The 14,179-nt window shown below is 39.4% G+C and overlaps 1 protein-coding gene across 2 annotated transcripts in view; it reads right to left on the bottom strand.

The window, feature by feature from the left end:
- Positions 1 to 14,179, bottom strand: part of LOC133657516 (cGMP-dependent protein kinase 2) — a 166,862-nt gene that overhangs the window by 64,665 nt on the left and 88,018 nt on the right. For both annotated transcript variants that reach the window (XM_062058951.1, XM_062058952.1), the window contains exons 11-13: positions 11,498 to 11,596; positions 11,281 to 11,428; positions 5,414 to 5,550 (exon numbers count right to left, since the gene is read on the bottom strand). In XM_062058951.1, the coding sequence (XP_061914935.1) occupies positions 5,414 to 5,550; positions 11,281 to 11,428; positions 11,498 to 11,596 (384 nt within the window). The remainder of the gene's footprint in view (positions 1 to 5,413; positions 5,551 to 11,280; positions 11,429 to 11,497; positions 11,597 to 14,179) is intronic.

The raw sequence follows: 14,179 nt of genomic DNA, 5'->3' as shown, positions 1-14,179 counted from the left end.
CAGCACCTCCAAGTCCGAGTCCATGGTTCTCGCCCGGAAAAGGGTGGAGTGCCATCTCCGGGTTGGGGAGGAGATCTTGCCCCAAGTGGAGGAGTTCAAGTACCTCGGAGTCTTGTTCACGAGTGAAGGAAGAGTGGATCGTGAGATCGACAGGCGGATCGGTGCGGCGTCTTCAGTAATGCGGGCGCTGTATCGGCCCGTTGTGGTGAAGAAGGAGCTGAGCCGCAAGGCAAAGCTCTCAATTTACCGGTCGATCTACGTTCCCATCCTCACCTATGGTCATGAGCTTTGGGTTATGACCGAAAGGACAAGATCACGGGTACAAGCGGCCGAAATGAGTTTCCTCCGCCGGGTGGCGGGTCTCTCCCTTAGAGATAGGGTGAGAAGCTCTGTCATCCGGAGGAGCTCAAAGTAAAGCCACTGCTCCTCCACATCGAGAGGAGCCAGATGAGGTGGTTTAGGCATCTGGTCAGGATGCCACCCGAACGCCTCCCTAGGGAGGTGTTTAGGGCACGTCCGACCAGTAGGAGGCCACGGGGAAGACCCAGGACACGTTGGGAAGACTATGTCTCCCGGCTGGCCTGAGAACGCCTCGGGATCCCCCGGGAAGAGCTAGACGAAGTGGCTGGGGAGAGGGAAGTCTGGGCTTCCCTGCTTAGGCTGCTGCCCCCGCGACCCGACCTCGGATAAGCGGAAGAAGATGGATGGATGGATGGATATACATTATATATCAATATGTATCAATACATAATGCTGAAAGGATCTAGTAGAGAACATCGACGATAAAGTTCGCAACTTTTGGTCGCTGATAAAAAAGCCTTGCCTATACCGGAAGTAGCAGACGATATGCGTGTGACGTCACAGGTTGTGGAGCTCCTCACATCCGCACATTGTTTACAATCATGGCCACCAGCAGCGAGAGCGATTCGGACCGAGAAAGCGACGATTTTCCCATTAATTTGAGCGAGGATGAAATATTTGTGGATGAGGAAAATGAGAGTGAAGGACTAAAGGGCAGTGGGAGCGATTCAGATAGGGAAGATGCTGTGAGAGGCGGGTGGGGCCTGATATTCAGAATATTTATATTTAGAATGACTAAAACAGTAAATAAACACAAGACATACTGTATATATACTCTATTAGCCACAACACAACCAGGCTTATATTTAATATGCCACAAATTACTCTCGTATAACAAACACCTCCCCCCTCCCGTCCATATAACCCGCCAATACAACTCAAACACCTGCACATCACACTCAATCCCACAGCCCAAAGTACCGTTCACCTCCCCAAAGTTCATACACCACATATATTTCCCCAAAGTTCCCAAAGTTACGTACATGACATGCACATAGCGGCATGCACGTACGGGCAAGCGATCAAATGTTTGGAAGCCGCAGCTGCGTACTCACGGTACCGCGTCTGCGTATCCAACTCAAAGTCCTCCTGGTAAGAGTCTCTGTTGTCCCAGTTCTCCACAGGCCAATGGTAAAGCTTGACTGTCATCTTTCGGGAATGTAAACAATGAAACACCGGCTGTGTTATCCGACACAACAGTCAGGGGGTGCATTCTACGGCGGGGGTGCGTTATCCGGCACAACACCTGCCGCAATACACCGCTTCCCACCTACAGCTTTCTTCTTTGCTGTCTCCATTGTTCATTGAACAAATTGCAAAAGATTCACCAACACAGATGTCCAGAATACTGTGGAATTTTGCGATGAAAACAGACGACTTAATAGCTGGCCACCATGCTGTCCCAAAATGTCCTCTACAATCCGTGACGTCAAGTGCAGGCGTCATCATACCGAGACGTTTTCAGCAGGATATTTCGCGCAAAATTTAAAATTGCACTTTAGTAAGCTAACCCGGCCGTATTGGCATGTGTTGCAATGTTAAGATTTCATCATTGATATATAAACTATCAGCGTGCGTGGTCGGTAGTAGTGGGTTTCAGTAGGCCTTTAAATCTTCGGACATTGATCCCAAGTTGGGTACCCAAGGTCACCTGGTACAGCGGGTGTGTTGGGAGGATGTTTGGAGATCGGGGTGCGTTGGCCCGTCTGGACACACCACCACAAGACCGAAGGCCCCTGTCAGACATGTACAATGCTTCGCCAAAGCCATAGTGAGTCTCCCTGTAAGTTGGCCCTACATGTACGACCAGTTCGCTCGGGCAGGAATTCGTCCTTAATACTGCCCTTTGGCAACATTAATTATCTTTCCACAAGTTAACCAACAAAACCTGTTGTTACATGTACTTCCTGGGTGGTTAAAAGTTAAATACATTATGGCAATCTTCAATCCCACTAGAAAGAACATTACCTAAAATATTGGTACAGACATAAAAATTACACACAATAAACTCACATTGGGGAACACAATGAGCTCTTGATACTGTGCATAAACATACATGAAGCATACATGCTTGGCAGTCAATGGCTAAATTGGGACTCTATGCTAAATTTTATTCTGAGCAGAACATTTAATTTTTTAATAATATGAAACGATTGTTATACTTTTTGGATCAAATTTCAATTTAATTTGATGCATGTTTTATAAATATATAAATCCATGGGAAAAAGTGTTCAATCATAATCAATCAAATTCTAATTAATCAATGCATACATTTGCCAGGGATTTAACCCAGTATGTCTGCCGCTCAAGACCGGCACTAGCGCTGCGTGCCACAGGGAACATCCTGGCAAATTTGCCATTATATTCTTATCAGTGACTGAGCAGGAATGGGTTAGAAACATGTATGGTAAAATGTCCCATAAAATGCCATGTCATTAATTAATTTACATTTTACATGCACATTTTCACGCAAAACAGAGCACCCCACGGATCACGTGATCTGCATTCAATATATTCATATCAGACAACTTAATCAATTATCACATTTGGACATTTAACCCTTAAATTGCTCAATGTATTTGTCACAAAAAGTACAAGGTTAACAAAACCTTAATAAATGTCACTGATTTTAGAACAATATATTAAAGAGTTCAGGACCAAAAACCGATTCACACCATTCTCTACCAGCTAGTAAAAACACATTTTACACAAGATCGCCTTATCGTTCACATTTCACTTTTGAAAATGCCGTTTTACTTCAGAAAGCGACAAGCGGCGTGCTGTCTTTGCGGCACATACAGACAAATCTATCAGGACCAATTAGTATATCAAAATTTGATAACGTCATCCAATATTAGCCCTCATGTTTGGTTGTTTCCTGTCTGTTTTGCCGTGATTGTAACTAAATTAAAGCATCAATAATGAATAACTTAATGAAATCAGTGAGCGTGTGGTTCCCTCACCTACTGGGGGCAAAAAGAGTCCCGATAAATCTGAGTGGTCCGTGAGCAAGAAAGTTTGACACAGAGTGGTGGGAAAAATGCCGTCTATTGCCTGTGTAGCTGCTACTCTCTCCAATGAAGAACTGATCTGTGTTTAATGTAATGATGTTATACAGCAGCTGTCATGGTAATGTAATGTAATGTCAGTGTTTTTGTAAAATGCTATTTTTTCAAATTGAGACTATTATTTTGGTTGTTGGAAACAATTCAATTGCAACCCAAATCAGCAGGATTGCTGTTCCATGAAAAAACTCCACAAAAAACATGGATTTAATAAAAACAAGGAAAATTGAGATATCTGTTTTTGCATCTGAACTCTTCATATGTTCTTTATTCATTTCAATTTTTGTGTCAAAAAACTATTTTCAAAACAGGAAATATATTGACCACAAAAAATGTAATATACAGTAACATACATCACAAATATTTCACATCAACTAGTAATATTTTACATTATACTTTTATGCGTTATCATTTTACTTAATATTGTATAATACTATAATAAGTCAGAGTTCTTATGGACTATAGCAGGAGATATATGTATATATATATATATATATATATATATATATATATATATATATATATATATATATATATATATATATATATATATATATATATATATATATATATATATATATATATATATATATATATATATATATATATATATATATATATATATATATATAACCTGCATGTTTGCTTTGTTTTGTTAACGTTAACATTTCAACTTGTTCCCGTTACATTACACCTGTTTGCCCTTTTATTCCACTTTTATGTTTTTTTTTAAATAATAATCTTTTTAGAATGTGCTGCAGGCCATTAAAAAATAGCTGCTTTGGACAACTCTGGATAAAAGTGACCCAGATGCTGATTGAGAAGTGTGTGGGAAACTTGAACATCTTGGCTGAACTTAGCTACCTGAAAGGCTGCTTACTTAAGGCTTTTGTTCTTTAAAGTCATCATACAGATACATTTCAGCACGACGGTGAGATTTGAGACAGAAGCATTCTGCAGTGCACTCCTTAGCAACTCCTTAGAGAAGTCTACAGAGCAGAGAACATGGTCTGTTGTAAGGAACATGTGAGCTTACTTCTGGTTCTGTTCAACATTGGCATGTGTGCTCAACAAATCTGTGTCCATATTAGGGTGAACAAACATCCTGTTTTCCAAACATGTCCTGTTTTTGCATCCTATCCTGGCCAGCCTGTTTTTTTAAATTTTATTTTAGAAAGTGATTAAAATGTCGTGGTTTAAGTTATATCAGACAATTTTGTAAAAGCTATTTTATAGTTTAAGTTAGATTTTTTATAAGCAAGCTTTAATAAGTTGAATTTAATTACCATATTTTTCGGATTATAAACCGCAAATTTTTTCCTATGCCTTGAACCCTGCGGTTTATACAAAGGTGCGGCTAATCTATTAATATTTTTTTTGCTAACGGCTAAACCATGGAATAGAGTCAGCAAAGAAATCAAACAATTTCCTAAAATGTGTCTCTTTAAGAAACTGTTCACACTCAAAGTGTTTACAAAGTACAAGGAAGAAGAATCCTGATAAACATATTGAACCTTATTAAAAAAGGAGAAAAATGCATTAATCTCATAAAGGGTGAATTAAGACATCGATGATTTTTCTGTTTTGTTTCATCAGCCCTTTTACTTTTACTGCAGTGGTACAGGCACTGTTTGGAAACAATTCAAGTATACAAATACTGTAAATATTAATAAAATATTTCTATGTAAATATCGTTTTTCACTATGTTTTAGTATATATCTGCGGCTTATACTCCGGTGCAACTAATATATGAACAAATCTCTTTTTCATTTAAAGTTTAGTGGGTGCGGCTTCTATACCAATGCGGGTTATGGTCCGAAAAATAAGGTAATAAGCATATTTAAGTAACTAGTTGCGGTTTATATACCAATGCGGATTATAGTCTGAAAAATAAGGTAATAAGCATTATAAGTGTCCTGGTATTCTAGACTATACGTTCCTTTGTTCATGTATATTGAAGCTGTAAAACAAAATCTCAACAGACACACCTGATGATAAATGCAGAGTTGGTTTGCTGAAGGATATTCTTCTCAGAGTAAATGTGTTCCTGCTGCCTGTTATCCACAACGTGCTTCTTTTTAATACATTTCAGAGCAAATGTGGTGTCTTCGTCCTTTAGCTTCACCTGCGACACAATACACACTGTCAAAGAAAACCACCTCTCAATAACTTCCAAAGACAGAAGAGAAACAAAAACATTTATCCAATCATCCTATTGCTTGTGTAGGAAGAATCCTACCACTTATAAAATGTCACATCTTAACTTTATCTTATCATGGAGTACAACCTATGAAATTGTGTTGTGCAACTTCATCTCATCATGGAGTCCAACATAAATATCTGTATTGTGCGTGAGTTGGTATTTATAGAAAAAAAATAATGCAGGTAGTTTTGTAAATATTTGCACCCTTTTAACAAATGCGTAGAGCGGCATTTTTCAGACACACAAATTATAGCTCATACTCACGTTTAAAAAAACATGCATGTACTATAAAATGTATAACACATACTGTATAAGGTTTATATAAGGTACACAAAAGACCTATTGCTCTCAAATATTGTTCACAAATCTGTCTAAATCTGTGTAAGTGAGCATTTCTTCTTTGCCAAGATAATCCAACTCACCCCACAGGTGTGGCATATGAAGATGCTGATTAAACAGCATGATTATTGCACAGGTGTGCTTTAGGCTGCCCACAATAAAAGGCCACTGAAATTTGGTGGGGGTGGGGGGTTATGGTATGGGAAGGCGTATGTTAAGGACAACAAACGCAAGTGCATTTTATTGATGGCATTTTGAATGCCCAGAGATACCTTGACATACCATTTTGTACCATTCACCCGAGACCACCACCTCATGTTGCAGAATGACAGTGCACGGCCCTATGTTGCAAGGATCTGTACACAATTCCTGGAAGCTGAAAATATCCCAGTTCTTGCATGGCCAGCATACTGACCGGACATGTCAGCCAAAAGTATACGACAGCGTGTTCCAGTTCCTGCCAATATCAGGCAACTTCGCACAGCAATTGAAGAAAAGTAGACCAACATTCCACAGGCCACAATCAAAAACCTGATCAACTTTATGTGTTGCACTGCGTGCGGCAAATGGTGGTCACATCAGATACTGACTGCTTATTCTGACCCTCCAGACCCAGATAAAGCAAAACTGCACATTTCAGAGTTGCCTTTTATTGCGGGCAGCCTAAGGCACACCTGTGCAATAACTTGATATGCCACACCTGTGAGGTGGTATGGAATATTTTGGCAAATAAGCGCTCACTAACACCGAAAATGCTCACTTACACAGATTTAGACATATTTGTGAACAATATTTGAGAGGAATAGGTATTTTGTGTATATAGTAAAAGTTGTAGATTTTTTAGTTCAAAAGGGGAGCCAAAACAAAGTGTTTTGTTTATATTTTTGTTCAGGTTTATTTAAGATGTATGAGCATTCCTCTAATTGTGGATATACTGCATATCTATCCATCCATTTTCTACCGCTTGTCCCTTTTGGGGTCGCTGCAGCCTATCTCAGCTGCATTTGGGTGGAAGGCGGGCACCCTGGTTTGTTATATATTTTTTTCCCCCTGAAAATGTATACCTTGAAGTACCGGTATAGATTCCCAGGTTGCAAGAATTGGTACCGTATTGGTTCAAATGTGAAATGTACCTATCCCTAGCATGCCCGATTATGTTTGTAGGCATGTTGCCAATATAATGTTTGCAGAATTATTTATTATGCACCACAAATGTTTGCCTGTGTATTGTTTTTTTTTATGTAAGAGATGAATGTAATTTGCCTTTATTTATTTATTTAGGAACATTTGGTAATTGTTATGTGCAGTAAATCTTTTCATGAACTCAACTCACCTTAATGTGTGTTCGTAAATTTGTGTGGACGTCTTAAATGAAGGAACAGTTATGATGTTGGTTTACAGAGTAAACAACTAAAAAAGGTTTTGGGCATTGTTTTTTCTAACACATACATTTGTCTAAATATGGCCAAATACACGCATTTTGTGGGCAAAATCTAATCTGTGGGAGAGAATCCCTCTGCCATGCTTTTACATGCTTTTAGTCTGTTGAGAATTATGATGAGCATGACTTTAGTGGTATGGCAGATTAGGGCAATTGATCTGTAGTTGTTACCGTCTTTGGTTCTCCCGTTTTTGTGCAGCATGACGAATTCCTGCTTTTGCCAATCATCTAGCCATTCACATTATTTCCATATTTCTTCACACAGCTTATGTATAATTAGTTTAGTAGACTTCCTGCAATTTTTAATTAGTTCTGCTGGGATATTATACAGTCCAGGCGATTTTCCATCTTTCAAATGTCTGATGGCCATTTCTATGTCACTCAGTGGTGGTGGTTCATGATCAAATTCTGTGTGTTGCCGTACATCATTTATCTTGAAGAAGTCGTCATTGAAAAGGTTCTCAACATATCTATTCCATCTCTTCAGAATATATTTTGGTTCTGTCCGTGTGATTTCTTCCCTACTCTTGATGCACATTTGGCTGGGTTTGAAAGTAGATGTTTTCATTTTTCAAATCTGCTGGTACAATTCTTGAGACTTTTTCTGCATATTATATAGTCCACCTTTTCACATTGTTTTTCTAGCCATTCCTTTTTGTCTTTTCTAATCTTGCATTGAATTTCTCTCCTGAGTTCTTGATAGTCTTCCTTTTTACCTAATTTACAGGCTGTCCTCTACCTTTCGCATATATACCATATGATATAAAAGTAGTTTACACTACAGTGACATTACCATCTATAAGCGTACAAGAATACATTGTTTATGACGGATTTACTGCGACAAAAACTAATCCAAAGTGCTAGTAACGGATATTATAGAAGCAGACATCATTGTTTACATCCAGAGCAGCCATCTTTGAAACAAACTCAGGGGTGGTGACATGCTTCAACTTTCCGGTTCTGAAATACGACCACGAGGGGCGTTCCAGTAAAAATTCCGACTAAGAACAAATTAAATGCTTTCACGTAAATGTTTGCATCGACTTCCTTCTTATTAACGAATAGGGAAAGGGGGACTGACGTATGCCATAAAGCTAGTCAGTACATTTGTAGTTTTTTGTGTGGCAGGGTTCCTGCCACGTTCCTGAAAGTTCCTAAGTGCCAGGGAAAGCGATACAGACCCCATCAGGCCATGACAGATGTGTCATTCAACAAGTTGTAAGTCCATGTAGCATCCCAAAAGTTATGAAAATATTTTATGAAGGCTGAAAATTTACTTAGTGGTGCTTTAAGTGAATTATTCTCTTTTCTCTCTTTTGTGTTATACCCTTAATGACCAATCTCCATGAACATAATTAGAGCACACAAATTTAGAATGTTTTTAAAAGTCAGTGCCTCACCAGCCATGCACCTTACTGCACATCACTGCTTTATATAAAAGATAGACTTACAAAATTAGCAGGGCATCAAATACTTATCCTCTTACCTGCACATTTAAAGGCCTACTGAAATGATTTTTTTTTATTTAAATGGGAATAGCAGATCCATTCTATGTGTCATACTTGATCATTTCGCGATATTGCCATATTTTTGCTGAAAGGATTTAGTAGAGAAAATCGACGATAAAGTTCGCAACTTTTGCTCGCTGATAAAAAAAAGCCTTGCCTGTACCGGAAGTAGCGTGACGTCACAGGAGCTAGTATTCCTCACAATTCCCCATTGTTTACAATGGAGCGAGAGAGATTCGGACCGAGAAAGTGACGATTACCCCATTAATTTGAGCGAGGATGAAAGATTCGTAGATGAGGAACGTTACAGTGAAGGACTTGAGAGGCAGTGATGGACGTATCTTTTTTCGCTCTGACCGTAACTTAGGTACAAGCTGGCTCATTGGATTCCACACTCTCCTTTTTCTATTGTGGATCACGGATTTGTATTTTAAACCACCTCGGATACTATATCCTCTTGAAAATGAGAGTCGAGAACGCTAAATGGACATCCAGTGCCTTTTATCTCCACGACAATACATCGGCGAAATGCTTTAGCTACGAGCTAACGTGATAGCATCGTGCTTTAACTGCATATAGAAACAAAAAAAATAAACCCCTGACTGGAAGGATAGATAGAAAATCAACAATACTATTAAACCGTGGACATGTAAATACACGGTTAATGCTTTCCAGGCTGGCGAAGGTTAACAATGCTGTGCTAACGACGCCATTGAAGCTAACTTAGCAACTTAGCAACCGGACCGCACAGAGCTATGCTAAAAACATTAGCTCTCCACCTACGCCAGCCAGCCCTCATCTGCTCATCAACACCCGTGCTCACCTGCGTTCCAGCGATCGGCAGAAGGACGAAGGACTTCACCCGATGCGTTTGGCGGCCCGGAGACGTAGGAAGTCAAGGTGAGGTCGGCGGCTAGCGCGTCTGCTCTCCAACAAAGTCCTCCTGGTTGTGTTGCTGTAGTCCGCTGCTAATACACCGATCCCACCTACAACTGTCTTCTTTGCAGCCTTCATTGTTCATTAAACAAATTGCAAAAGATGTCCAGAATACTGTGGAATTATGAAATGAAAACAGAGCTTTTTGTATAGGATTCTACGGGGTACCATAACTTCCGTTAAACTGACTTCGTCACGCGCATACGTCATCATACCGCGACGTTTCAGCCGGATATTTCCCGGGAAATTTTAAATGTCACTTTATAAGTTAACCCGGCCGTATTGGCATGTGTTGCAATGTTAAGATTTCATCATTGATATATAAACTATCAGACTGCGTGGTCGGTAGTAGTGGGTTTCAGTAGGCCTTTAAGATTAAATGTTTTTTTTAACTATAGGGGAATTACCTGACTAATAAATCCATGTGACACCTGTTCCATTATACCTTTCATCTGCTGTATTTAAATGTTATTTTAATGACGGCACGTCATTTCTGTTCTTATGTGGTCACATTTACAATTCATCATCTATTTTCTATAATGCATATAGAGCAAATAAATTAAAATGCATCTTTTATTTTTGGCTTTGTAGTCATATTTGGATTCTTTTTATTGCTTTATTTCATGAGAGTTTGTGAAACGTAACCGTGGAGGAGCGATTGTCACATTTGGAAGGTTCAAAATAGGGATGTCGTGACAACTTTTTACACTTCCGATACGATACTGATATTGGAATTTTGAGTCTTGGCTGATACTGATATGGATGTAATATTATATCAGCTGTAAATCATACTTACTTGTGGAATGTTTGAAAAAGTTTGATCAAGTGAAAAATAGTCAAACGGAGAACAATGGTAGGTATGAAAAACATTAACTTATTTATCATTAATCATTTGCAATGGACATATGCTGTCTTTAAGTTGAAGTACAGTGGTAATTGTTCTTCCGGCATCACTTAGAGGCCACAATAATTCATGAAGTTAAGCTCATGACACAGTAAGTTGAAAGATGCGGAAACGCTTGTTACTGAATACTTTTTAATACACTTCTGCTTTGGATACTGTGAAAGTAATATGCAACAATACTTATTTTAAACATATTTATATTGACAAATGTGATGTTTATACTGCAATATTGTTTAATTAGGGACACTTTTTATGCATGTCTAGCTTGTGTGCTATTGTTTGCTTAACTGCTGTGTAACTGCTAGCTCCTGGTAGCCTTTAGCCTACCATGTTTACCTTTGGTAAATTACTTATCAGGCTGATATCTGATAGCAATATTGGACAAGGACAGCTCAAGTTCAAATGGTAAGTACTATAGTACCAGGATCCATCCATCCATTTTATATACCCCTTATGCTCATTAGGGTGTCGGGTAAGCTGAAAGCTATTAGTACCAGTATTACAATAAAAATATATTAACTCACTAGCTCCACTCGTCCAAATCCTCCCATGCCGAGAGTTGCTATGACCTGCAGATCCTGGGATGGCTGATTATGTGGCAGGAGCATAATCCTCTCCTTTAAATGTATCAGCTCTTGGGCCTCAGCGGAATCAATCTGTGGTGAATGTGGCCTGAGACAGCAATACGAAACTATACTCAAACAATTTCCTACAATAGAGACTATGTTTTCTTGCACTCACAGGGCATTTCTCCTCTCATCACTCCTGGAAAGTTCTTCCACATATTCCTTCAAGTAAGCCTGAAGTTCTTCATAGGTTCCTACCATCTGGTTGAAGTTACTGGAGAGAAAGTAAAAAGCTGTAAAATTTTTTTACCTGTCACACAAATATAAAAAGAAGTTAAACGCTTTGAACAACTGAAACAACGACACACTTTGTCAAAAAAGAGATGATGCACATGGTTATACTGAACTGGGAGGTTTACTATTATAAACACAAATGTGTTTACACATGCACGAGCACAGCTTAGTATACTGTAGTGCTTGTGAAGGGCGTTTTGCGAAAAACAAACACCGACACAAACTCCCGCAGCCTACACTTTCACGTGTGCAGTGTAGCCATATGTATTGCAGTCGCTTCCCCACACTAACATTTCACAATTTATTTTTATAAAAGAAAGCCATAGAACTCTAAATTCCTCAATAAAATGTTCCGCTTCCCACCAGTTATTTGCTCTTTGAAGGGAGTCGGATCTTGAGGAGCCATTCCTTTCAAAGAGCAGTTCAAAAGACTTGCTCGTTACTTTAGTTCTTATTATACTGTTTTTTTAATCAATGAAACAAATTACTAGTAGCAGTTATAAAATAAAATGTGGATTAGAACAATCTATACAAATATTGTCATTAATAGGGCGAAACCATTCTTGCCCAGGCACATCCTCCTGGTTTTGGAGTATAAATATTTGGGGTTTTGGCACCAGCCACTCGACCATATCTGACCAATGTAAGTCCATGAGCACGAACTGATGAAGCCTCGAAGACCAACCAACAGTCCAGTTGCGATCAATTGAATGCCCTGAGATAACAAATGACCTGGATGAATGAGAACATTCATAGACATATACAAATATTAGTCTATTGGTGGGAATTGTTCCAAAATATTGACTTTAATTTTATTTTTATTGTTTTCATTGTAAATATTACATAAGGTGGTGACATATCCTTATACTTTAACAGTGACATCACTATTTAGAATTTTCACTCACCGAAACAAACTTTGTAGCACAAGAGCCTTTTAACAATACAGAAAAAAAAACATTAGTTATAAGTAAGAATATTATGTATTTGTATGTATAAAAAGTATAAATCAAACTGAACAAAAATTAGGATACAATAAAAATGCGGATACAACATTTTACTAGCCTGCCTAGTGTGTGTACACACAAACTACTTCAGAACAATGAACCAGAAAAGTTCATTCAAATAAGAATAATATAAATCCATCCATCCATCCATCAATTTTCTTCCGCTTATCCGAGGTTGGGTCGCGGGGGCAGCAGCCTAAGCAGAGAAGCCCAGACTTCCCTCTCCCCAGCCACTTCGTCCAGCTCCTCCTGGGGGATCCCGATGGGTTCCCAGGCCAGCCGGGAGACATAGTCTTCCCAACGTGTCCTGGGTCTTCCCCTTGGCCTCCTGCTGGTCGGACGTGCCACAAACATCTCCCTAGTGGCATCCTGAGCAGATGCCCGAACCACCTCATCTGGCTCCTCTCGATGTGGAGGAGCAGCGGCTTTACTTTGAGTTCCTCCCGGATGACAGCGCTTCTCACCCTATCTCTAAGGGAGAGACCCGCCACCCGGCGGAGGAAACTCATTTCGGCTGCTTGTACCCGTGATCTTGTCCTTTCGGTCATAACCCAAAGCTCATGACCATAGGTGAGGATGTGAACGTAGATCGATCGGTAAATTGAGAGCTTTGCCTTCCGGCTCAGCTCCTTCTTCACCACAACGAATTGATACAGCGTCCGCATTACTGAAGACGCCGCACGGATCCGCCTGTCGATCTCACGATCCACTCTTCCCTCACTCGTGAACAAGACTTCTAGGTACTTGAACTCCTCCATTTGGGGCAAGATCTCCTCCCCAACTTGGAGATGGCACTCCACCCTTTTCCGGGCGAGAACCATGGACTCTTACTTTTCATAAAGGTGTTTGAGCTTTCCCTCACCTAATATAAAATATAAATAAAAACAGGAAAAAAAGGGAATCCAAATGCTGCAAAGTTTCCTTTGACTGTGACTCATTTTCTAGTCATGTTGCCAGTCAGGTGATGCTGTAACTGTAATGTGCATAAAAAAACGACTCCCAAACGAACGGCTCGCTATTGTGAATCGTTTTTTATACAAAACACAAAACCAGTGAAGTTGGCACGTTGTGTAAATTGTAAATAAAAACAGAATACAATGATTTGCAAATCCTTTTTCACTTATATTCAATTGAATAGACTGCAAAGACAAGATACTTAACGTTCGAACTGGAAAACGTTATTTTTTGCAAATCTTAGCTCATTTGGAATTTGATGCCTGCAACAAAAAGTGTAAGTTTCTCAGTTCGAACATTCAATATCTTGTCTTTGCAGTCTATTCAATTGAATATAAGTTGAAAAGGATTTGCAAATCATGTATTCTGTTTTTATTTACCATTTACACAAAGTGCCAACTTCACTGGTTTTGGATTTTGTAGTAAAGTGTATTCCCGGTGCCCTTCAAATTGACTCGCAACAGGCGAGTAAATCTGAAGGAGCTGCCTCGCACAGGCCTAGTAAACACATACGACAGACTAATCGTATCACTAGCTTCTCAAACATACAGTAGTTGTACACGTCAGCTCCAATGACACTAGGACTAGGGAATTTTGCCTATCAT

This window comes from Entelurus aequoreus, linkage group LG09, assembly GCF_033978785.1.
Source record: "Entelurus aequoreus isolate RoL-2023_Sb linkage group LG09, RoL_Eaeq_v1.1, whole genome shotgun sequence".
In the NCBI taxonomy this organism is placed as follows: Eukaryota; Metazoa; Chordata; class Actinopteri; order Syngnathiformes; family Syngnathidae; genus Entelurus; species Entelurus aequoreus.
This window is presented reverse-complemented; position numbering and strand designations above follow the sequence as displayed.